Source organism: Lynx canadensis, chromosome F1 (genome assembly GCF_007474595.2).
Source record: "Lynx canadensis isolate LIC74 chromosome F1, mLynCan4.pri.v2, whole genome shotgun sequence".
Taxonomy (NCBI): Eukaryota; Metazoa; Chordata; class Mammalia; order Carnivora; family Felidae; genus Lynx; species Lynx canadensis.
In genome coordinates this window covers 57227994-57254987 of record NC_044319.2, presented here as the reverse complement: position 1 = coordinate 57254987, position 26994 = coordinate 57227994, and the positions used below count along the sequence as shown (strand labels likewise).

Here is a 26994-nt window from a genome sequence, read left to right as displayed (position 1 = left end):
GACATCGGTCAGCTACTGGTTTGTCAAGTACTTTGCTAGGCACTAGAGAAACAAATTTGAATAAACCAGAGAACCCATCCTTGAGTCCTTTTATGATTTTGCCCCCTTTACGTCTCTAGCTTTATCTTAACACTTTCCTTTTAGCTCTAGATAGGCTAAAGGATGTTCAACCTCTACATACAGTATGTCTTCTCCCCTCTGGGATTTGAGCTATTTCCTCTGTGTCTCAGAATACTTTGCCCTCCCTGTCCCCATTCTATTCTCCATCCACTTTATATCTGACTAACACCTACCCAATCCTTCTGGGCTCAGCTTAGATGATACTTCCTCCAGGAAGCCCTCCCTGGTCCGCAAAGTGAGGTACCCTTTTTATGTGCTCCTTTTTATGTTCAACATTGCACTTTCAAAATGGAGTTAAAATTACCTGTTTATCGATGTGTGTTGCTGGAGTCCGTCATGTGTTTCTTTTGTATATGGGGAGGAGATGTATGTTTAGCTCCTGATACGTAGTAGGTATTTAAAAAAAATATATTGAGGGGTGCCTAGGTGACACAGTCAGTTGGGCGTCTGATTCTTGATTTCGGCTCAGGTCATGATCTCGCTGTGTGTGAGTTCAGGCCCTGCATCAGGCTCTGTGCTGACAGTGTGGAGCCTGCTTGGGATTCTGTCTCTTTCCCTCTCTCTCTACATCTAAGGGAACAAAACCACATCACGAAGAATGAGACACGGGGTCTCCCAATACCAGTCAATGTAAGGAGAAGAAATTAAAGGAGCTAAAAGAGGAGAAGGCTTCACTGATCACACACGGGAAAGTTCTTCAACTCTAGACTCTAGTCGTCTGGGAAAGATTTACTGAAGAGAAACGGAAAGCCAACACTCAATGCAAATCTAGCCTCTGGTGGAAATCGTCAAGGAGGTCATGTGGAGTTGGGCCTTATTAGCACATTATGACTCCAACCTACCAAGCCCTGTCCCCTCCCTGCAGTCCTTTAGACTGCAGGCAAGATATGAAAAGTGGCATTGATGAAGAAAATGGACAAAAGGAGACTTTTCTCACTTCTAAGCAAACTAAGCAACGTTGATTAGTCCTTAATTTCTGGAGGAAGTGAAATCTGAGGATGTGTAAGGTCACACAGGCCACCTCTCTGGACTCACCCCCTGACCGTGGCGTCACACTTCACATTCTAGAAACAGCTGCTTGTGTTTCTCTCTACACACAAGTCATTGGTGCTCCCAAGCCTTTGCTGATGTTTCCTTTGCTTAGGTTACTTCCTCCCCTCTCCCTTCCACCATCATCAGCCGGCCAAAACCTATTCTACGCTCAGGACTCAGCTCAGATATTACTTACAGAAAGCCTTACCTGAATCCCAGAGCTGTGCTGTCATCCCCTGCTCTGCACCCTTGTAGTATGTTAACCTGTTTGTGCCTTGGTAACCCACCACCTGCGCTAGCACTGGGTCTAATTTATATTCATGCGTACAGGGCCCCCTGTTATTCACAGCACCTCGTGGGCATCTAGAAAATAGCTCTTGAATGAATGGAAGTGTTATGGGAAGATTTACCAAGTCGCACTGTCAGGAAACAATTCTGGCAGCAACGTGTAGGACGACTGAGGAGGGGAGACACCGGAATCAGAAGCGAGACGAATCAACGGGCTATAAAAACTGTTCAGGGGAGTGGTCATGAGGGTCTGGATTAAGGAGAAGGAGAAGTGCAGAGCGCCTGGGTGGCTCGTTCGGGTAAGGGTCAGACTTTTGATTTCAGCTCAGATCATGATCTCATGTTTCATGAGATCGGTGAGATCGAGCCCCATGTTGGGATTCTCTCTCTCCTCTCTCTGTCCCCTCCCCTGTCTCTCTCTCTCAAAACAAATAAATAAACATTTTTAAAAAAAAGGAGATGGAGATGAGGATGGAAAGGATGTCAATCCGAATGACAGTTTGGAAGTTAAAACGATAGAACTTGGTGGCTGGCTGGTGAACAAGGGGAAGAAAACGATATTTTTATTTTATTTTATTTTTAAAAATAAAAAAACCCAATTTATTTATTTATTCATTCATTCATTCATTCATTTTCATAAAAGTTTATTTATTTATTTTGAGAGAGAGAGAGAGAGAGAGAGCATCAGTGCACATGAAAGCAGGGGAAGGGCAGACAGAAATGGAGAGAGAGAGAGAATCCCAGGCAGCCTCCGCTGCCAGTACAGAACCTGACACAGGGCTCGAACTTACCAACCATGAGATCATCACCTGAGCCAAAACCAAGAGTCAGATGCTCAACCGACTGAGCCAAGCAGGTGCCACTTTTATTTATTAAGTAATCTCTACCCCCAACATGGGGCTTGAACTCAAGCAAGTCACGTGCTCTCCTTGACTGAACCAGTCAGGCCCACTAAGGGTATTGTTAGTCTTTTTGTTATTAAATGATCCACCAACAGAAGGTTAATACTATTAACAGAAAGAAAGGAGTCTGGAATAAGATTGACTTTGAAGAAGGGACTGGGGGAGAGCAGAAAGATGAGAAGAAGATAATAAAATATCCAGAAATAAAATGATCAGAGGGGAAGAAAGGGGCCATGAGGACGCAGATTCTTTGAAGCTAAGGATTGGGAAACATTTAAGGAAAGGATGAGCCAGGGCATGGAAGCCACAGGGAAGAAAGATGTTTGCCTCAGCTCTCATCATTCACAAATCCCAGTGTGATGGCGTTTTGGACTTGGGGTCCCAGGTTTAAATAGAACTCCTTCCAGCAGTTTGACCTTTTATTGACCTACCCTTGATTTTCCATCATGAAAACCATTGGTTGGAACTTTTCACACTGCTACTAATCATAACCTGGGGATATTTCTTTATTTCACAGAACCTTTTACGGATCTATTTGAGTTGTGCCCAAATAAGACAACAAGAGCTATTTGGTCATCTGGGATATATTAAAAAATTTTTTTTAATGTTTATGAGAGAGAGAGAGAGAGAGAGAGAGAGAGAGAGAGAGAGAGAGAATGAGCAGGGGAGGGGCAGAGAGAGAGGGAGACACAGAATCTGAGTCAGGCTCCAGGCTCTGAGCTGTCAGCACAGAGCTCATGCGGGGCTCGAACTCACCAGCCGTGAGATCATGACCTGAGCCGAAGTTGGGACGTTTAACCAACTGAGCCACCCAGGCGCCCTGTGGGGTATGTTTTTACGTACAAATGAAACCAAAAGTATTTGAACAACTCAAAATGTCCAGGTAGTTGGTCTAATTTCTTCTTAACTACACTGGAGAAAAAGAACATCCAAGAAATGAAAATGGTTTTGTTTAAACAGGACATATGGAACAGACCAAGCTTCCTTCATGAAAACTTCTTCTTGGCTATGTAGATCATACTGTGTCAGGATTAGGTTCTTTGCTACAATAACAGAAAACACAAAATAACAGTAGCTGAAACACATAAAGTTTGATTTTCTCATGTATAAGAAGCCCAGGTGTGGCTCTCCAAACATGACATGGCATCTCCACAAAGCAAAGGATCCCCAAGCTCCTTGTGCTCTACCATAGCTGAGGTCATTTCATTGTCTAAAATGGATGCTGGAACTTTAGCCATAAGGTCAAATTCTATGAAAGAAACAGAAAAGAAGAAGGAAAGATCAAAAGGAGTTTTCTTAGCTGTCTGTTCCTCTTTTAAGTAAACTTTCTGGAAATTCCTTCTGACAATTTTAACAATTTGTGCTCCATCTAATTGGTCAGAACTCAGTTGTATGCATACACTAGGAGTCCAAAGAGATTGGTAAATCTGAGAACCAGATTGGGGGACCAGAGAGATTTGTTTTTAAATCTGGGTACCTAGTTGCCCCAGTAATAGAGGGTTGTCTTGGTAAAGAAAAAAGGAGAATGGATAATTTCTTCCACAAATGCCCATTCTCATTGTTTTAAAGATGGTGGCTTACTTACCAGGCAAGTCCCAAATGCAGGAAGGTCAAGAAGTTGGAAACTTATATGTGGAATTAAACCAGAACAAACCAAAACAATACTGAGCTCACAAAGGGACAACACCTTGGTGGTTGCCAGAGATGGGGGTGTGGGTGAAATAGGTGAAGGAGGTCAAAAGGTAAAACTTTTACTTGTAAATAAGTCAGGGCGATGTAATGTACAGCGTGGTGACTACCGTTAATACTGCGCTGCTTATTTGCAAGTGGCTAAGGGAGTGGATCTCAAAAGTTCTCATCAAAGAAAAAAAACTTGTAACTATGTATCATGATAGATGTTAACTAGACTTGAGATGATCATTGTGTAATTAACATACATAAATATTGAGCCATTATGTTGTAAACCTGAAAGTAACAGGTTACCTGCTGATCATATCTTTTAAAAAAATTTTTAAAAATGTTTGTTTATTTTTTGAGAGAGAGAGAGAAAGCGAGAGAGAGGGAGAGAGAGAGAGCGAGAGAGAGGGAGAGAGAGAGAGAGAGAGAGCGCGAGAGAATGAGCGGGGGAGGGGCAGAGAAAGAGGGAGACACAGAATCTGAAGCAGGCTCCAGGCTCTGAGCCATCAGCTCTGAGCCTGACATGGGGCTGGAACTCAGGAACTGTGAGATCATGACCTGAGCTGAAGTCAGAGGCTTCACTGATTGAGTCACCCTGGCGCCCCTATGCTGATCATATCTAAAATAAGTTATGAGGGGCGCCTGGGTGGCTCAGTTGGTTAAGCGTCCGACTTCAGCCAGGTCACGATCTCACGGTCCGTGAGTTCGAGCCCCGCGTCGGGCTCTGGGCTGATGGCTCAGAGCCTGGAGCCTGTTTCCGATTCTGTGTCTCCCTCTCTCTCTGCCCCTCCCCCGTTCATGCTCTGTCTCTCTCTGTCCCAAAAATAAAATAAACGTGGAAAAAAAAATTAAAATAAGTTATGAATCACACACACACACACACACACACGAAGATGGAGATTTAAAAGCACTATAACACCTACGTTTTTTAGCTAATGATGTTATTGTATTTTCTTATGCCATTATAAAGTAGATTTTGGCCCAATATAAATATTTGAAAATATTGAAAATATAAACATTTTCTTACCTTCAAACAAGTCATAAAATACTTAAAGTTCACTGAAGTTAGTTCTTTTTTCCATACTTGTTAAATGCCAGTAAAAACAAAATTCTTTCTCTCTCTAAAAAATTTCTCCTTTAGTCAGAGTTAATTAAAGACCAAGATGCCTTAGCTAGCTCCTGTGGCTGTTAGAAAAATAACCTACTTCTGAAGTTAGGTAACAACTTATCTGCCAAGGAACCAGGAGTTTGGCTGTTCAATAAGCTGGAGAGTCACCTTGTTACTTCCTACCTAGGAAAAGCAATCCCCTCTTCTCAGACTTTGCTCCCCTTAAATTCTTTATTGAATTCAACAATATATATTCACGTGGTCATGGAAATTTCTTATGCCTCCCTCGGCCTCTATGGATGGTTCACTTCTTGGCTTTTTTCCAACCTGTGGCCTAATTCCATACTTCTAACTTCTGTTTATAACCCCCTCCCTTTTTTTAAATGTGTATTTATTTATTTTGAGAAAGAGAGAGAGAGAGAGAGAGTACTAGCAGAGGAGAGGGGTAGAGAGCAGGGGGGGGGCGGGGAGAGAATCTTAAGCAGGCTTCATGCTCAGTGTGGAGCCCCATGTAGGACTCGATCCCACAACTGGGAGATCATGACCTGAGCCAAAATCAGGTGGGACACTTAACTCGTGGAGCCACGCAGGTGCCTGCCCCCCCCCCCGCCCACTTTTAAAAACCTATAGGCACTTCAAATGTAACATATGCAATACTGAATACATCCATTCCTGTTGGCCCCCAAATCCACTCCTCCTCTCATTCTCTCTTTTGGTTGCTGACATGACATTGCCGACATCTCTCTAGTTCTTTACACAATGCACTTGAACGTCGGTCACCTTGGCTCTCATCTTTTGTCCCTACCATCCATATCTAATCACACACTGAAAATCCATTGATTTGGCTTCCAGAGTGGCACTGTCTTTCCACTGTCATTACTTCTCATTTAGAATATTTTTATGGTATCTTGAGGTATCTCTGTCTTTAGTCATGCTACACACTGCTACCCCACTGCTTCTAAAAAACTTTTCAATTGGGTATACCTTGCATACAGAATAAAACTCAGATTGTAGTATTTGGACCTTGAGGTTCTCTAAAATCTGGAACCAATCTGTTTATTGCCTTTCATAAGTCTTCCCCACCACTCCTTTTCCATTGGTCAAGACCACCAACCAATATTAATCTCTCCCTTATATCTCCCACAGCCCTTTATGAGTACCAAAAGTCACCCATAATACTCATCACACTTAGAGTCACGTGTAGCTGTCTCCCAGTTAGGCAGTGAGCCTCTGGAGGGCTCGTCCTCACCACCTCATTGTGCTCACATGGCCTCTAGTGTGATAAATTAGATGTTATCCTCTGAGGATGTTGGTTGAATAAAAACTGGTTGTATATAGCCTTTGCTTCTGCTGACACTTCAATTCAGATGTGAATTCAAGGATGACTTTCTGCATGGCTCTGAGGTTTCAGTGTCCTTCCATTCTCCTTCTCTGCTCTCCTTTCTTGCACTTAAAGAGGCTCAGTGCCCTCATGTTCATTCCTGTCCACCCACGCCTCTTACTGGGGAGCCTACATAGATCATTCCTTTTAAGGAACACCAGCTCCCAGACGCTTTCCTTCCTAATTTCTTACCAAAACTACACAACCCTGAGACAGACTTTGAGTCCATTCTCTTCATTTTACAGATGAAGAGACAAAGGCCTAGGAAGGTGACATGAATTGCCCAAGTTCATGCCACATATTAATGGTCTCGCTAAGACAGACCCATGGTCTCCGGACTGTAAGCCATTGCTCTTTCTTTAGTACTTTGCCCCCCATTCTGTGTCTCAACACCATAAGCCTCAGGCTGCCATTAAAGATGGGCAAGGACCCGCTTCTGACAACGTTCCGGAAGCATCTCTCTGTCACCAACAGTTTCTAGCGCGCTAACTCAGAATAATGGGTTTGGGAGAGTTCGTGTTAGTACCCTCCTGTGATTATTTTGGTCACAAAATCTGGATGATTTTGGTGCTTTTTCTAGCTCCTGAACTCATACCTCGGAGAGACACGGTCTATTCTGAGATGTGTAAAGCCTGCACATTTTCTGCAATGCGCTTCCTTGTGACCGCGTGGTTGGTGATGTTCACTGTCTAACACAATCCTCCCACACTCGCAGAAACCATGGCAGGCAGAGCTGCAGCTTTACAACTTCCTGGGGGAAGAGTTCAGTTCATGAATGTGTTGTAATTTCTGTGAAGGGTATCTCAAGTCCTTCAAAACATTCATGAATGAGCCTTTTCAATACCACTTGGAAGGAAGTCAGGGACTTCACCCCTTGAAACCCAGCAGTAATGAAATTCAAGGCAGCCACACAAGGGATACATGAATGCCTCGGGGCAGAACAAAGGCCAGCTGAATCAGCCGGGGGCAGTCACTTCCACAAAATGCGTTCACCTGAATAGGAACTCAGATGGTTTTCAAGGAATGACACTGTATCCTTCCCAAAAGTATCACGTGTTCTCTATTCTTCCTGTAAAGCTAGGAATATAGATTTACATTTTATTCTCGTTTGGTATTGGTGCCATATTTTAGGGTTTAATCACTAAGACTTGATGATCTGAGGAAGCATTGCATTTTTTTTCAGATGGAAAACAGAAGCACTGAAAGCTTGCTTTTTCTGCAAGCTTGCATCACAGAATTACAAGTCCCTGATGCTTCAGGAACCTTATAGTACATCTAATCCAACCATATATTTTGTAGGGTTAGAACTGACCCTGTTAACCTGATAGCATAGATTATCTCATTTTGTGCAAATCATTCTACTCTAGAAACAGGAATTGATGGAGTAGGAACTTGGGCATTAAATTATGGTTATATTATTAGGACGAAGTGTGTACACAGGCCTGACAGACAAGAACGCTCTGGACTTCATCTATTTGCCTTCAATTTATTTCCATCTCATTTTCTGTTGTACAAAATGGATGACCACTTCAGGTTTTGGGAAATTATGTGAGTGCCAATGGTGCTTTGCGCTACCACTAAAATCATTCTTTTTTGGTTTTTACTTTTTAGGAAAAAATAATGTAAATGAACTTCAAGACAACTTGAACTCAGTGACACGTCAATTTTTTCATTAAAAAAAAATGAGCTAAGACACACTTTCAAGATGGTGTTGTGACTATCCAGTTAAACAATGGACAGAAAAATACTTTAAGAAATATAAAGTGCCTTGTAAAAGAAGCAGGCTACTCTACTTACTTTACGTACGCATTCCATTCCATTCATTTCCTCAGCAAATGTTTATTAAGCACTAGCGCTAGGTACCGCCGACACGAAGGGGAGTTAAATGAGATCTCACCTTCCTGGAGTTTGCAACAAAGTCTTCCTGATCCTGGTAACTCTCCACCCCCACTCCCCAAAACCAAAACCACCACCAGGTAAGGTTCCCTGTTATGTACTGTCTTCCCACTTCGTACTTCTTTCCTTCCCAGCATTGTCAGGATTTCAGTTACATAGTTGAGTAATTAATTGCCTACTACTTGTGTGCCACTAAAATTTTAGCTCCGTGGGAACAAGCCTTTCATCTTTTATTCTTTTATACTCAGCGCCTCACGTGGCTGGCATAAAAAAGACGAGCAACAAATACTTGCTGAATGGATGGATGAACGAGAATGAATGAAAGGCCAAATGAATGTCGAAAACTTAAAGAGTATGTAATACATTATAACCCGTACTATATTAGGCGTGCAGAGTACTATGGGAATTTGCAGCAGGAGCACTTAAAGTTAGCCTTAATGGGGCTGATTTCCAGATGAGAAAGTAATCTCTTCAAACTCTGATGCTTGCAGGATACCGTTCCCCGCTGGGCTGCCACGAGTTTAACAGGGATTCTTCTCTGAAATACCAGGACCGTGCCAATAGTAGGACATCAATAAGATTGGTTAAATGGTTCAAAGGCTGGCGTGGACAACGTCCAATTAGGTCATCTCTGGCTCAAAGCCAGAACAAATAAAAGCGTTCGTTCCCGGCTGTAGGGGCAGAGCTGGGATTCAAGTCGGCAGCCAGCCTCCACGTAGACGTTGGTTCCCCAGGGCCGCCGCCGGTCACGTGACCCGGACCTCGCCAGGCCCCGGCGCCTGGGCCGGCCCGCGCATGCGCAGCGCTCCGGGGCGGCGGGCCCGAGCGCGCTGACAGCTTCCGGTTTGGTTTCCCCGCCCCTGCGCGGCTAAAGCAGTGCGGGCTCGGCGGCGGTAGCCGTGGGGCGGCGGGGGGGCAGGGCGTGGCGAGGTGAGGTGGGTGCCCGAGCGGGGTTCCCGGAGCCATGGCCTGCTCCATTGTCCAGTTCTGCTACTTCCAGGACCTCCAGGCCGCCCGGGACTTCCTCTTCCCTCATCTGCGGGAGGAGACCCCCAGCGGCGCCGTGCGGAGGGACCCCAGTAAGTGCCCCCTGCCTGGCCGCTCCCTTCCCCCGCTCCGCCCGCGGCCCCTGCTGGGCGGCCTCGGGTCTCCTCCCCGCCCCGCCACCGCTGCCGTCGGGGCTCCTAGTCCCCCCCCCCCCCCCCCGCGCTTTCCTTCTTCGCTCCGCGCTGATCCCCTGCCCTCCTCGTCCTACACCCCGTCAGCCCTGGCCCTCTGGCCAGAACTGCGCCTTGCTTCCTGACGCCTCTGCCTACCCCCGTCCCCACCCCCTACCCCCAGCTTTCTGCCCGAGTGCCCTCTCCATCTCCCCCCTCCAACCCGCGGTCCCCTGTTCCGCACGGCTTGCTCGGCGTTCGCAGCCTCCTCCCCATGCCTTGCCAGCTGTCAGCGCCTTCCCCGGGTGCTGCCTCAGTCCCTACCCCTCCATCCCCGGAACTGTGGCCTTTGGCCACCCTCCCTTCCTAAAGTGTTTATCTTCGCCCACCGCCTGTCTTCTTCCGGCCCCTTCCCCTCCATCCCACCCCCCCCAACCCCCCATTCAGATGTAGAGAATAAATGGTCTGATCGACAAGTGAGTGGCTCCTGAGGTGGTGAGTAGGCGGCTCCCAAATAAGGAAAACCTGACAGGAAGCGAGGGCGAATCTACATCAGGAAGTAAAATTACCGTAACTTGGGCCAGGAAAAGTTAATGTGCTTTATTGAAACGAGACGCCTTCCCCCTGTTTATTGTCATCCAACAGTATGAAGTGAGTCCTGGCCCAGGTAGTATACAACCCCGAGTCTGGTTTGTTAGAGACTGCAGAGTTTCTCGGAATTTCCCCACATTTCTCCTGTTGGAAGGGCGTGCGTTTGGTGTCTCCCGGTTTCTCCATATTTCCCACCTGGAGCGCACGTCTGGTTTTGCGGTACCGTGAGTGCTGTCATTTGTGCTATGCCGGAATGGTGACAAAAGACCCGGACCCGCTAAATAAACTCCTTCCCCTTTCTCCAGCGTGGAAGGTGTCAGGACTCTCTGTGCCAGTCAGCAGTGCCGCAAATCAAGGAGGGTAGTGTCTGCCATCTAGGAGCTGGGACCGAGAAATGAACACGGAATGAGATCTACATTAACACCCACCCCTACGTGCATGTATAGCCATCCACACGTGCGTGTGCATGTGGCACTAGGACACTCCTTGAAGCTGAGCCCGCCTTTGAAGTAGTAGCTACGCGAAGAGGGGAGAGGTGATGGAATGTGCAGAGGAAGGGAGGCCTGAAATCACAGGGCAGAAAGTTGCATGGCTGAGGACGAGGAGGCGAGGGAAAGAGTGGGGGAGATGAGGCTGTGAAGGTAAGCGGGAGTTTGATCGCGAGAAGCCCGTGGAGGTAGTGGGAAAGGCCTTTGAAAGACTTTAAGCAGAGAACTGACTCGGCCGGGCTTCTACTTAATGTATGCAACAGAGTTTTTGAATACCTGTTACGTGCTTCCGTAGCAGTGTGTCGAGATGGGAAGCAGGGAGGTGGGTGGGAGGCTGTCCCAGAAACGCAGGAAGTGATGGGAGCTTGAACTAAAAGAGCCTCAGCGGGACTGGAGAGGAAGAGAGAGATTGGAAAGCTGCTAAAGGAGGTAGGATCTGCAGGACCTGGTGCAGATCTGGTGTTGGCATTGGAGCTGATGAGTGAGAGGGAGTTGAGAATGTCTTTGGCTTGGGCAGGGGTGTGTAATGAGAGAATGAAGGAGATGGGTTTTGGGCCTTTTGCGTCTTACATGTTTGTGGTATGTCCAAGGGAGGGGGTCCAGTCAGACGCTAGATCTGGAGGTCTGAAGCTTGGTAAGGATCCCGGGCCAGCGATGTTAACCTGGAAGTTACCAGCCAGAAGTGTCAGTTGAGTCTCAGAGATCACGTATGCAGTGAAGTGAAGTGAGTACTGCAGATGTTCCTTAGAGGAGCAGTGGTGTTCAAGAGTCATGTAATGGGAAGAAGACTGAGAAAGGAAAACCAGGTGACAGCATGCCCGGGAGCTGAGGCGGGACAGGATTTGATGAAAGGGAAGAGCGTTGCGCAGTCGCAGGCACAGCTGAGGTCAGCTCCGGCAAGGATGCAAAACCGCGGGCGCCTGGGTGGCTCAGTCGGTGGGGCATCCGACTTCGGCTCAGGTCATGATCTCCTGGTCCGTGAGTTCGAGCCCCACATCGGGCTCTGGGCTGACAGCTCAGAGCCTGGAGCCCGTTCGGATTCTGTGTCTCCCTCTCTCTCTGACCCTCCCCTGCTCATGTTCTGTCTCTCTCTGTCTCAAAAATAAATAAAAGTTAAAAAAAAAAAATTAAAAGGAAGCAAAAACGCTCGGTGGTTTTGGGCAGGTGGGGGTGAGTGGGACCTTAGGGCAGTTTCCATGGAATGTGGAGACAGAAAGCATGTTTACAGGATATTGAGGAGCAAAAGAGAAGACTCTTTCAAGGAGCCAGGTGTGAAGGATAGTAGATACAGGACTGTGGACAGGAGATGCGGCGAAAAGAACCCATTCTGTCTATCCCGCCGCTGATCCCCTGCTCTTCTTTCACCCGGGTGGTGACACCGGCCTGCTGACAGATCTTCCTGCTTTTGACCTTGATTTCTTGTCATTCTTTCCCCAAAGTAGTCAGAGGGAGCTTTTAAAGACATTTTAGATCATAGCACTGTCCTTTAGAACTCCATGGCTTTCGATGGCGCTTAATGTAAAAATCTAAAGTCCTTACATAGTTTATAAGGCCCTCGAGGCCCTGCCTCCTGCCACTTCTTGGCACCTCATGTTACTCTCCCTTATATCTTGTGCTTCGGACACACTGTTGTGAAACCAGTCAGGCTCCTTTGTGCCTAGGGCCTCTGCCCTTGTTCCGGTCTCTTCTTTGGATGCTGTAGGCAGAGCTTTCATTCTGTCTGCATCTTGTTAGTCAAGTCTCCCCTCGGATGTCAACATCTCACGGAGGCTTGTTCTGACCGTCTCATCTAACGTAGTCGCTCCTGCCCACTCAATTGCCTTTGTTATGCCCCATCATACCATTTATTTTTATCACTGTGTCCCGTCCAGTATGGTAGCCTCTAGCCACATCTGGCTCTTGAGCCCTTGAAATGTGGCAAGTGCTACCGAAGAGCTGACTTTTTAATTTTACTTGATTTAAGCTTCAGATGTGCCAAATGTGCCAGTGGCCAGATGTGGCTAGTGCCTACCCTATTGTGTGGCACAGTTGTAGGTGCTAGGATTTAGGTACATACAGAGTGAATACTTGTCCAAGGTCACACAGTGAAGGCTAGCCTTACGATATCAATCTGGGCAGTGGGGGATATAGAGTCATCTGGGGATATAAACATCTAGATTAATTTGCAGTATGCTCATGAGTTTGCAAGGGTGATTTAATTTCTTACCCTTTTAAATCAAACTCTCAGGTTTGTGTGTGTTGGTATTATTGTGGCTACCATCAATTCAAGTAGAAAATAGAGAAGGAACCTCTCACCCAGTTGAGCCCATTTGCCAAGCCAATATTTTACTGCTAAAACAGTGCATTAATTTACAATTAAAAATCATCAAATATCTTGTCATACTGTTGATAGTTTACTTCAAATTCTTGGAATGACTAAGGCTATGGATTTCCATAATCACTGCAGGTGTTTTTTGTTTGTTTTTTTACAAAACCTCCAGTTTTGTAAAGAGGTCTTCATTAGGACAACGCGAACTAAGGTTTTGTGAGGGTGCAAATTTACAGAGTAAAAAGAGCAGGTAAGTAGGACCTGCCTTAACCTGCGGATGGTGTTTGGCTTTGCGTTTCTTCCCTTTATTAGTGTTATAAATGATTACTTTATTAGGAAGCAGAAATCATGACATCATTTTATTTTCCTAGCTTATATAGTTTTAATTTCTTATCCCAGCTCATCTCTAGGGGGTATGTACAACCAAAACAACAATAATAACAAAAACCCCTCAACTACTTGTCATGAATTATTTGTTGTAGGTAAGTGATGATCTTGAAGGCTCATTAGTTGGTTCAGTAATTCTTTTAATGTGGACAGCTGCCATAGACATAGTGATAACCTGGTTCCTGGAGACCCAGAACTCTGAACTACTCTCTTCTATGTTTGAATTGTCAGAGAATAAGAGTATGACTTTATGGTACTTTGTATCTTCAATTATGAAATGAGAATGTCTTCTATGGCTTTAAGAGAGGTCTTGAACCCTGGGGCACCTGGGTGGCTCAGTGGTTAAGCATCCGACTTCGGCTCAGGTCATCATCTCACGGTTCACAAGTTCCAGCCCCACGTCGGGCTCTGTGCTGGCAGCTCAGAGCCTGGAGCCTGCTTTGGATTCTCTGTCTCCCTCTCTCTCTGCCCTTCACCCACTCACACACTCTCTCTCTCAAAAATAAACAAACATTAAGAAAAAAAGATCTTGAACCCTACACTATTTCCCATTGCTTATATTAGTGATAACTATTAGTAATTGTTTCTACTAAATCAAATGCTATTTCAGACAAAAATTTTGGTCTCATGCTTTGAAATTTTGGAGATGGGTAGTAGTAGGGGTCTGCACATAAACTCTGGTGGCATAATTTCCAGTGAGACTGGATTTCTGGACTAGAGCTTTCTGATATTTATAATTGAGTTGGGGGGGTTAGAAAATAGACATACAGAGAGGGAGAATCAGAATATTTGGAGGTAATTTGGATATTACAGTATTGTGGATCTCATAATTACCTGATAATAAAATAATTTCCAGCTGGCATACTAAAAAAGTAAGGCAGCTTTCCTTCCTGCCTCTTTTACCGGAAAGATAGAAGATAAAGCAAGCAGGAAATTACCTTGGAGTCGTCAATTAAAGTCATGTTTTTATACAACTGCTGAGCAAAGTGTGCTTTTTAGGATAACCTAAAATCATGGAATCACTTTACATGATGGGATATTACAAAGGGCATAAAATACCCATTTTTTATACCTAGTGAAAATGCTTTCTCTTGTTTCAGATCATACTAGGGGTAGAGATGAAATCTGAAAGTGGAACGTTTATAGGAATTTCAGAAAACTTATGGGATTACTGGATTTTGTTAGCTATTTAAAATCGGAAGAGCTCTTACAGATAAAATGTGTCAGTGAGGAAATTGAGACAGGCATTGTCTTGTTTCATTAAGCTAGTATTTGTTGAGTACTTCCTGTGTACTAAGCACAAAGTAGGCGTAAAATGAGTCCCTTTGCTCAAGGAGCTTTCAGCCAGTAAAGGAAATAAGCACGTAAAAGGAGTGTTAAAGGTGTTGTGCTGTAACTTGGCACATGACAGTTGGAGAATGAAGGAGTGTTCATTCTATATAGGGGACTCACGGAAGTCTTCTTAGAGCAACTGTTACTTTCACTGAGTCTTAATTGTTTAATGGATGTCCGTCAGGTGGAGAGAAATGGTCAGCCAAGGGATGTGAAACCGGATGAGGTTCAGATGCTGCAAATAGAAAATTGCGGGAGAGTGGGGTATGGTAAGGGATGAGCCTGCAGAAATTGTCAGAGGAACTTCAATTTTATGCATCATCAGATGGAAGTTAAGAGTACCTTGGGGTTACATGGAAATTTGCCCAAGAGTTACTTGGCAACAGATAGTTTTAAGTAAACTAATTTCTAGGTACTCTTAAGTGCCTTCCTTTCTACCCTGCCTTTCTCCTACTTTACTAAATAAAGGCTCACCTTTCATACATTCTGAATATTATTATAGTAAGTTGCTCCAGATTGTTTAGAAAAAAGTCCCCTTTAATCAAGGCCCCATAAACTCTCCATGCATCTTGAGACATTTCCAAATAATTTTTGCTATTTAAGTTTAATAGTCATCAAAATTTGTGATGTATGTATGTTGTTAGTCTCTGTTATTGGCTCCTAATAATAATTGAAATAGGTCAAGAAGAAAAATTCTAATACATAATTCTAATAAAATTCTTGTCACAGCAAAGATTTTTCTCAATTCATGTTTTTGCGGAGAAATTTTTGGATTAATAATTAGAATAGCATTCTGTGGAGGAAATGGAATGGAAATAGGCATTTAAGGAGAAGAAGGGAGTACTTACTATCTTTAGAGAATATCATTTTTTAACGGATATTGGTATCTTTTCCCTATAGTGTATGGAATCTACTGAATAAGTCCATATGAAAATGTCCATGTTTATCATATATCAGAAATTGTATCTTTTACGCAAGGGATACATACCATTGAAAAACTCTTGGGGGTGTATATAAACAAAAAGTTTGAAGGTAATCTTCTATAGGGCTCGGTCATTCCCAGTCTTTTTTTTTCATCATAGGACACATAAAAAATGAAACTTTGTATCTGAATAGTGAAAACAATTTTGAAAAAGAAGAAAAAAGTTGGAGGGCTCATACCTCTTGATTTCAAAATATTACAAAACTGCACTAATCAAAACCATGTGGTACTGGCATACAGACAAATAGACAAGTAGAATAGAGTCCGGAAATAAACCCTTGCATGTATGGTCAGGTGATCTTTGACAGGGATACCAAGACCACTCAGTGGGGGAAAGGACAGTTTCTTCAACAAATGGTGTTGAAAAAGCTGCATATCCATATACAAAAGAATGAAATTGGACTTCTTAGACCATATACAAAAATTAACTCAAAATGGATTAAAGACCTAAATAGAACACCTAAAACTATAAAATGCTTAGAAGAAAACATAGGGGGAAGCTTTATGACATTGAACTTCCCAGTGAGTTCTTGGATATAACACACAAAGCAGAGGCAACAAAAGAGAAAACAGGCAAATGGGACTATATCAAACTTTAAAACATTTGTGAATCAGAGGATGCGGTCAACGGTAAAAAGGCCACTTACGGAATGGGAGAAAATATTTGCAAATCATGTTATCTAATAAGGGGTTACTATCCACGATATATAAAGAACTACTTCACCTCAACAGTAAAACCAAAACCTGGACAAAGGACTTGAACAGACATTTTTCCAATGATGTCATAGAAATGGTCAATAAACATGAATAGATGCTCCATATCCGTAATCATGAGAAATGCAAATCAACACCATAATGAGAGATCACCCCACACGCATTAGGATGGCTACTATTAAAGAAAAAAACCCAGAAAATAACAACTGCTGGCAAGGCTGTGGAGAAATTGGAGCTCTACGCTGTTGGCAGAATTGTAGAATGGTGCAACTGCTATGGAAAACAGTATGGAATTTCCTCAAAAAACAAATAGAATTGTATAATTCAGTCTCATTTATGTCTCATTTCTGGGTGTATATCCGAAAGAATTGAAAACAGTGTCTCAAAGAGACATTTGCACACCCGTGTTCATAGCAGTGCTGCTCACAAAAGCCAAGGAGTAGCAGCAGTCCAAATGTCTATTGTTGAATGAATGGATAAACCAAATATGTATACGTACAATGGAATATTATTCAGCCTTAAGGGGAATCATACAGCATGCTACAATGGGAATGAACCTTGAGGACATTATGCTATGTGAAATATTAGTCACAAAAAGACATGCTACATGATTCCACTAAAGTAAATACATTCATAGAAATGAGAATTAGAATGGGGTTACTGGGACCTGGGAGCCGGGGGTGGGGGGTGGGGGAGGGGAAGAAGAGCCTTGTTTAATGGGTGTAGCGTTTCAGATTTGCAAGATGAAAAAGTTCTAGAGATCTGTTTCACAACAATGTGAATATATTTTGTACTACTGAACTGTACACTTAAAAATGGTTAAGATGGTGAATTTTATGTTTTTTAACAAAAATGTGTATCAGTATGGTAATAAATTGGTCGTACAGAATAAATAAAGATGCTCATGGTGGGAAGTGACCTGCCAGTAGTTCGAATAGCCCCAAGCCCTACCTGGCTGTCATGAGAGATGAGAGATACCGGTAGCCTATTTGTAGTATACTAGGAAGTTCTACTACAGGCAGGGAGTAGACATTGATGGTTTTAAGCAAAAGCATAGCATTTCAGGATTTGAGTTGCGGGTAGATGGATTTGGTGGCTGTGAAAAGAATAGATTGGGTAGTTCAAAGCTAGAGGTAGATACCGTTTGGGAGATGTTTATAGAAGTCAGATGAGGGCCTTCAGAAGTAAAGACAGAACTAGGGCTGTAGCAGTGGTGATGGAGTTTGAAACTTGCCAGAGGTAGCAGTGGCAATCTATGAAAGGAATTTGAGCTGAGAAGTAGCATAACCAGCTAATATCCTGGCGACATTGTTTTGTCAGCAAAGAAGAGAATGGATGGGACTGGTGGGTGAAAGTGGAAGTAGAAAGACCAGTTGGGTGGCTGTATTCCAGAAGGGGAGGTAATCTTCTTAGATTGGTATTCCTCAGGTGTTATTTAGTATTATTTAAAGTGGCCGTCCTGGAATTATAAGACAGGAAGTATTTTTTTGCATGACTATGCTGATTATCATTTGGAACTATAGAGACCCTAAGTGAACCTTCCTGATGGAGAGGAATCCTTGAATCTCTTAGGTGTGTGCCATGCCCATATTTCTCCTTTGAAAAGAAGAACAGAAATAGTCTTCCAAAGACAGATCACTTTTCTTTGTGCCATGTGAGCCGAGGTCTCACAAATTTCCTGGAAGAGAGAAGGTTAAGAGAGACTTAGTTACTCATTGTCACACTGCCCTTTTTTTTTTTTTTAAGTATATAAAATCAGACATGAAAGTCACCTTCTGGCTGCTCATATCCCACCTTCTAGGTGTTAAAACTTCAGTGCTGTGCTGTTCAATATGGTAGCCATTAGTGATATGTGGTACTTTAAGTCTAATAGAAATAAAAGTAAAAATTCAGTTCCTCTGTCATACTAGCTATATTTCAAGTGCTCAGTGGCTACATGTGTCTAGTGGATACCTTATTGGAGAGTACAGATATCGAACACTTCCATCATCAAAGTTCCATTGTAAAGTGCTGCTGTGGTAAGACTCCTCTGAGACTCTCTGCTTAGACAACACACATGCTGCTTGGGTATTTATTTTAATTTTGTATTATAGTCTCATTTTTGTCAAATATGTACTCTGGAACTTTCTCTTGTGCTTATCTGATGTATACATCTTTCCAAGTTTGTATACGCAACTCTATAGCATTTTTTCTAATTACCACACAGTGTTCCAATGAAGACTCTACCAGGCTATATTTATTCCCCTATCAATGAACATTCAGATTATTTCCAAAATTTTTGCTATAAGAAAATGCTCTAGTAAGCATCCTTATGCGTGTGTTTACGTATGATATCGGTATTTCTGTGTGTACATTTCTAGGGTTGGAACTGCTGAATGATAGACATTCACATTTTAAATCTTGGTTACAGTTGCCAAATTACTCTAAACAGTGGTTGGGTTCACTCCTATCCATGGTAAACAGAAGTGCCTTTTTACACACATACTTGTCATCATTCTTTGTTACAGTTTCTTTGACTTGCTTTTCTGATAAGTGAAAAACGGTTCTCATGCGATAAAATAAGATTGTTATCAGACTTTATCTGTATTTTTTTTAAAGCGGCAGGTAATAGCAAAGTTAATCTGGCATTCGAAGAATTTACTTCAAATACAAGGAAAATTTTCTCACTAGTACTAGTTGAATATTATAATGAGTTAAATAATAGTGTTGAACTGGCTTCTTTAGAATATGCAGGAATTAGCTATAGCTAGCAGTATTTACATACCTTCACCCATATTTCACATCCTCACCTTATTAGCCATGCTTGTCTTTTTCTGAAGCTTTGGATATAATAAATCAGTAATACGTAAGTATGACATTGTAGGAAGCAATTCTAAAACATGTAGAAGTTTTTTCTAACGTACACATTATTGACCTTATGATTTCTTTTGAAAAACAAAATGAATAGAAAATGGACTAGGGCAATTAAATTATGTTAAGTCTATGTAGATTTTGTTGTTTTTGTTAAGATGGGTCTAAAGAGTTCTTAGGATTTAGGGCAAAGGGAGCATATTTATTTTTATAAACTTTTTAGAGGAGGAGGATATTTTAGACCTTAAAGATATTTTCAGTTCTGTCATTTTGTGAACTATTAAGAGCATACACTTACTTGACAACAGAAGTCATTAGAATTCTAGAACTGAAAGGACCCTTGAAGAGCTAGTCTGATTTAATCATGGTGTTCTGAAAGAAGCTGCTTGTAGAAATGGGATGGCCTCTTCATTTTAGATTGCTGCATATTTTATGTGCTGAAAAGAATATGCTAATATGCAATTTATTTTACCATTTCCCTAGAAATAGAAAAAGATGAATAATTCTGAGGCATAGGAAATTAAGAAGCAGTTTCTCTATTCTTTAGTCCTTTTTTATTTCGTATTGCTCTGTGATGGGTTCTTTGCCTTGGCCAAGAAGAGCCAGCTAATTTTGTTGAAGTTTCTGAATTACTTACAAGCCGTGGGTTCTAGAGGTTCTTGCTCTTTATAGAAACAAGTACATTCTCTGTTTTTTTCTTGTCTCAGGAAGAATGGAAACGAATTTGCTTCTGTGCTAATAAGATCTTTTATTAGACCATGGAGATTAAATTAAGTTTTTCTTTTTCTAACATTTAATGATTTCAGTTTCTCATTTAGTTTTTGATCTTGACATGCTCATACTGGAAAAAGCAAATACTGCCAAATTAATTGCCCGCTTCAGGATTCAGTTTCCTTTCTAGCTTCAGGTTCTTGTTATATGAAAAACATACACTCAGTTTATGAGGACAGACTGTTCAGAAGCAAATCAGACTAAGGTATTTTTGGAATTAAAAAGAGCTACAGAAAGCAAAAGTTGAATTTCTTATTTGAGCTTTTGTTGGTAGAATAATTCATTCACTGGGAGTACCCCTAAAAAAATCTATAATTTTTCATGTTTGAATTAAAATGTGTTTTCTCTGTGTCAATAACTATATCATTTATCAAATGAGAGACTGAACAGTTCTTTTATACCAGTATAATCTGATCTCTTCGGGGATAAATTCTCTCCAGAAGGAGATGTAGTTACATTTTACATTTTGAAGTCACTGGTTTTATTCATTCAGGCAAAGTGTTGAACTTGATCAGGATAAGAACATCAGTTTGTGCTTATGTTATCAACCCCTTTAGACAGTTCAAAATAGTCATCTTCAGTGACGGGTATAAAAAACTTCAGGATTGAAAAGTCAAGTTAATCACTGAAGAGGTAGTTGCTTTTTGTTACTATTATTATTACTTCATCTTGTTTTTATTTCTCTCCACATTATATAAGTTGTGGAGACAAATAAAAGAGATCAGCTTATGAAATTTTTTTTTAATGTAGAGAACAAGAATGATTCAAGATGTGGTATGAAAGCAGGAATGAAGGGTAATGTCATCAAATGAAGTAGACTAACAAAATATTTTAAGCTGGAAAACTTTTGCAAAGAATCAAAATCCTCAGCATAGTCCTTGCTTTTCAGTGAGTTTTAAGGGAAATTGGCTAAGAGTGTGAAAATTTAAAGAAAGCTCACCTCTCCAGAAAGGAGCTCACCTCCCCCACCCAAATTAAAACATTCAAAACTAAGCAGAACTGTCTCATGTACTTGGAAATGCCAGTTTTTCGGTAGGTTGCTCGGGAAATGAAGTGGGGAAAACCCAGTTAAAACATGAGCCTTTGAAATATTTGGCTTATAGACGGAGGCTATGCTGATGTAATATAGTTGTAAAATTATTGCTTTAGGAGCAACATCTGGTACATGAATCTCAGCATGAAAGTAGCAAGACGAAGGTAGGAGTTCCATGATCTATTTTAGATTTTTTTCAGTAGGCACTATTTGCCATTTTGAAAAAAGTTTTTTTCCAGGTAAGTGTATTTTTATTATTTTTAATTCCAGTGTAATTAACATACAGTATTATATTAGGTTTAAGTGTATAATATAGTGAATAAGCAATTCTGTACATCTCCTTAATCCTCATCTCCTATGATCTCCCCCGTCCCCCCCATCTCCCCACCTCTCCTCTGCTAACCATCAGTTCTCTGTAGTTTCTTGGGGTTTGTCTCATTTTTTCCCCCTTTGCTTGTTTTGTTTCTTAAATTTCGCATATGAGTGAAAGCATATGGTATTTGTCTTTCTCCGACTGACTGACTTCGTTTAACGTTACACCCTCTAGATCCATCCATGTTGTGGCAAATGGCAAGATTTCATTCTTTTTATGGCTGAGTAATATTCCATCGTGTATGTATACCGCCTTTTTATCAGTCATCTATTGATAGACACTTGGCTGCTTCCATAATTTGACTATTGTAAATAATGCTGCAGTAAACATAGGGGTTCATGTATCCCTTTGAATTAGTATTTTAATATTCTTTGGGTAAATACCCAGTAGTGGAATTACTGGGTCATAAGGTAATTCTATTTTTAATTGTTTGAGGAACCTCTGTACTGTTCTCAACAGTGGCCGCATCCATTTACATTTTCACCAGTCGTGCGTGAGGGTTCCTTTTTCTCCACATCCTCACCAACACTTGCTATTCTTGTGTTTTTGATTTTATCTGTTTGGACAGGTATGAAGTGATATCTCATTGTGGTTTTGATTTGCGTTTCCCTGATGAGGAGTGATGTTGAGCATCTTTTTATGTATCTGTTGACCATCTGTATGTTTTCTTTGGAGAAATACCTGTTCATGTCTTCTGCCCATTTTTAATTGGATTATTTGTTTTGTGTTGAATTGTCTAAGTTCCTTATATATCTTGGATACTAGCCCTTTATTAGATGTGTCATTTGCAAATATCTTCTCCCATTCAGTAGGTTGGCTTTTAGTTTTGTTTGCTTTGCTCTGCAGAAACTTTTTATTTTGATGCCATCCCAACTGTTTGTTTTTGCTTTTTGTTTCCCTTGCCTCAGGAGACATATCTAGAAAAATGTTGCTTTGGTCAGTGTCAGAGAAATTACTGTCTGTGCTCTCTCCTAGGATTTTTATGGTGTCAGGTCTCACATTTAGGTCTTCAATCCATTTTGAATTTATTTTTGTGTATGGTGTGAGGAAGTGGTCCAGTGTCATTCTTTTGCATGTAGCTGTCCAGTTTTCCCAACACTATTTGTTGAAGAGTGTCTATCTCCCGTTGTATATTCTTGGCTTCTTTGTTGAATATTAGTTTATCATGTGATTGTGGGTTTATTTCTGGCCTCTCTATTCTATTCTGTTGACCTATAGGTCTATTTTTGTGCCAGTATCATACTATTTTGATTACTACAGCTTTGTAGTATGCCTTTTTTTTTTTTTTTTTAATGTTTATTTTATTTATTTTGAGAGAGCGAGTGAGCAGGAGAGAGGGAGAGGATCCCAAGCAGGCTCCGGGCTGTCAGCGAAGAGCCAATCAAGAGTTGGATGCTTTACTGTCTGAGCCACCCAGGTGTCCCTAGTACAGCTTTGTAGTATATCTTGAAATTTGAGATTGTGATACCTCAGGTTTTGTTTTTCTTTTTCAAGATTGCTTTGGCTATTCACCGTCTTTTGTAGTTCCACACACATTTTAGGATTGTTCTAGTTCTTGTGAAAAATGCCGTTGGTATTTTGATAGGGATTGCATTAAATGTGTAGGTTGTTTTGTCTAGTATGGACATTTTAACAGTATTTGTTTTTCTAATTCATGCACGTGGAATATCTTTCTCTTTGTGTCATCTTCAGTTTCTTTTATCAGTGTTTTCAAAGTACAGGTCTTTCACCTCCTTGGTTAAGTTTATTCCTAGGTATCTTATTATTTTTGATGCAATTGTAAATAGAATTTTTTAAAAACTTTTTTTAATGTTTATTTTTGAGGGAGGGAGGGAGGGAGAGAGCAAGGGAGACACAGAATCTAAAACAGTCTCCAGGCTCTGAGCTGTCAGCACCGAGCCCAACGTGGGTCTCAAGCTCACAAACCTAAGCTGAGGTCAGACGATTAACCGACTGAACCACCCAGGTGCCCCTAAATAGGATTGTTTCTTAAACTATTTTTTTTTTTTTCAACGTTTATTTATTTTTGGGACAGAGAGAGACAGAGCATGAACGGGGGAGGGGCAGAGAGAGAGGGAGACACAGAATCGGAAACAGGCTCCAGGCTCTGAGCCATCAGCCCAGAGCCCGACGCGGGGCTCGAACTCACGGACCACGAGATCGTGACCTGGCTGAAGTCGGACGCTTAACCGACTGCGCCACCCAGGCGCCCCAGGATTGTTTCTTTAATTGCTCTTTTGGCTGCTTCATTATTAGTATATAGAAATGCAACAGATTTCTGTATATTGATTTTTGTATCAATATACTGAAATTCATTTATCAGTTGTAGTCCTTTTTTTGGTGGAGTCTTTCAGGTTTTCTATATATGGTATCATGTCAATTGCAAATAGAGTTTTACTTTTTCCTTACTAGTTTGGATGCCTTTATTTCATTATGCTAATTGCTGTAGCTAGGACTTCCAGTAGTATGGTGAGTAAAGATGGTGAGAATGGACATCCTCTTAGGGGAAAAGTTCTCACTTTTTTCCCCATTGAGTATGATGTTCGCTTTGGGTTCTCTCTGTAGGGCCTTTGTTATGTTGAGGTATGGTCTGTCTAAACCTACTTTGTGGAGAGTTTTTAATCATGAATAGATGTTGTACTTTGTCACATGCTTTTTCTGCATCTATTGGAATGATATGGCTTTTACCCTTTCTCGTATTGATGTGATGTATCGTGTTAATTGACTTGTGAATATTGAGCCACTCTTGCAATACCACTGGATGGAGAATGATAATTTTAACAGCCGTTAAGAGTGTCTATGTGCTAAGCACTGTTCCTATATATTCTAACAACAGTATGAAGTAAATATAGTTATTCACTCCATTTTGCTAAAGACGAAGCTGAGACAGTAAGAGATTACATAAATTGCCTAAGGTCATATAACTCTTTAGGGGGTAAAACTGGGTATCCAACCCAGACAACCTGACACCAGAGACCTAATACTTGTTTTAGATTTGTGCTGTCTCATACTGTAGCTGCTAGCCACATAAACTTTTGAGCACTTGAAATGTGCCTCGTCCGAACAGATGTGCTCTAAGTGTAAAATATACATCAGATTTTGAAGATTTAGTGTGGGGAAAAAGTAAAATATCTTCTGAATAATTTAACATTGGATTGATTACATATTGAAGTGGTATCTTGGCCATATTATATTACATAACATATTAAAATTTCACCTGTTTTTTTCTACTTTTAAAATATGGCTACTACTAAATTTTAAATTGAATGTGTGTCTCCCATTATATTTTTATCGGAGAGCACTGCTAAAGACTGGCCACCAATGAGTGAAGAGTCTAATTGGGGAGAATAGAAGGGTGGTGGCAGGCAAAGGAAAAAAGGATAATTAGGATCAGATTAGATTGGCATTAAAGTTTATCTTTGAAGCCGGTGTTCCTCAGAGAGTGATGTGTCTGCTTCAGATTTGCAGGGTGAGGCCATCCCTGGAACTTCAGTCATCCCTGATTCATTATTTTCACCTCTTGCAGCGCTACCTAGAGAGAGGAATCTGCAGAAGAGACAGTAACTCTAATTTTATAAGGCAGTGAATGTGAATCCCATTTTCTTAATTCTCTGATCAATTTTGTTGAATTAGACTTTAGCATAATGAAAGGCATAGGCAGTTGCTGACAGTGTCATTTAAAGATTTGCTTTCTGAAGATTGGATGTTTGCTACGTATTTAATAAATGGGGAAAACATTTAAAATGACCTTATAATCTATAGTGTAGCCTTTGACTAAAATGAGTGCCACTTAGCTTAGTAAGCAAACTAGGTAATTGCCAATGGCTAAATGATTTGGTGAATTGTGGAGCGTTTGGAATTTTCATACTGGATCCTGACTACCCTAAAGAAGTTGTATGTTCTGGTGTCCTTAGTCTAGAATACACTGTTAAATTGGCTTACCTCTTAAGTTATACCACAGCTTGGGTCTCTTTAAAATTACCCTGCCCCATAGGAGATTTTTGTCTATTTATTCTAAGAGACAATCATGGTGAATGATTTTTAGCTTTTCTTTATAGTAAGTAATAATGAAAAGTTAGTGTTATTTCATTATGAGTACATAGAATGTATAGATCTTAAGGTCCTATAGTAATGTTTCATATTGACACTGAATAGTGCACAGTTCTTAAATATATTAAATACGTTGGTTTTGTTATCTACAACTTTAAGGATCAATTAAAAAACGCTGACTACGGGATCACTTGTAGAACACCAGCCTTCATAGAAAAGTTACCAGAGGGAAAGATTGCCTGAACAAAATTATTCGCCTGAATGGCAACTTGATTAGACATTCATCAGATATTGTTTTAATATAAACCATTTTTTTTTAAAAGAATGTGCTTGGCCTGCTTGCACAGTTTGAGGGCATAAGAAATAACCTTAGTGAAGTGCAAGATTCCAACACTTTTTAACAGCTGACAATAGCCGTCAGACAGCACTCTGCAAAATGGTATCAAGTGATTTTCAGCAGACTTCAGGAGGCTGCAAAATTTACATCACCGGCACAGAGTAGAAATAGCCATAAGGGTAGTACCCAGTTTCCAAATGTCTCCCTTAAAAAAAAACGGTTTCCACTTCTGAGTTGATGAGAATCAGAATTCATTTTCTTACAGTATTATAAATAGGCTTAGGATTCTAGACCAACCTTCAGAAACATCTTTGACCTTCCTGAGTAATAGTGCTGTTTCACCTTCCATTAAGCTCTGACTTCTTTAGAAAATATATTCCTACGATAGGGGGAGATGCCTGATTAAGTCCCCTTCCCCTCTTGTTAATAGAAACTTCTATCAGGGGCCTCGAGAAATGGGTAAACCTTCATGAACACAAATATCTCGTATAAAGAATTTGTCAAGGTCTTTCTCTTCCTGGATGTTTCTGATTCTGCTATGAAGAGATACCAGGTCTCTGCAGGGGCAGGAAATCCCAATTGCTGCTGTCTTGTGTTTGATTGTATGAGTCATTTGTGAATTGAGTCAGGTGCTTTTTATTTCAGTGTGGAGGAGAAATAACACATTTTTCATTGTTTTGTTCAGAAGTTATGTGCACAAACTAAGCTTTTTTTTTTTTTTTTTTTTAATTTCCAAACTAAACTCTTTGAAGGCTTATTTGCTTTTGTGTCTCTAGCACTTAGCACAGTGGCCAACACACAAAAGATGTCATGTTTGTTGAATGAATCAGTGACTGACTGAGGGAGTGAACCATTAGCTGACCCCATTATGTGCTTGCAATTATACATGGTCTTTCTGAGATTGTGGTATTTCGATATATTCATTTTATAGCAGTATTAAAATTGAATTATGGATTTTAGAGGGATAAGCTTTTCAAGGTACTTTCCTTTCTTGAACAAGAAAAATAGTGCATTTTCTAAAACTCTGTAAATGGGATGGCCTAGTTGCCATCAGCCCACAATAAGGCAATTGTTTTTGGTCTAATGGAAAAATTAGGAGAGTAAAGAAATTGCCTAACTGAATTAGATTGCCAAAGAACAAATTGTAATTTTCCAATTTAGAAAAAAATTTCCAAATCTTTATATCAAGGGAATGTTTCTATTTTAAGTTTTTTTTT

The 26994-nt window shown here is 41.2% G+C and overlaps 1 protein-coding gene across 5 annotated transcripts in view; it reads left to right on the top strand.

Moving 5' to 3' along the window:
• The first annotated feature begins 9307 nt into the window (after positions 1–9307).
• The window catches only part of RAB3GAP2 (RAB3 GTPase activating non-catalytic protein subunit 2), a 104395-nt gene continuing 86708 nt past the window's right edge, over positions 9308–26994 (top strand). For 3 of the 5 annotated variants that reach the window (XM_030303127.2, XM_030303125.2, XM_030303126.2), the window contains exon 1: positions 9309–9483. In XM_030303127.2, coding sequence (XP_030158987.1) covers positions 9369–9483 — 115 coding nt within the window. In that variant the 5' untranslated portion in view covers positions 9309–9368. Of the gene's footprint in view, positions 9484–26994 lie in introns of all 5 variants that reach the window. The other 2 variants (XR_003966042.2, XM_030303123.2) reach the window with 1 other exon arrangement.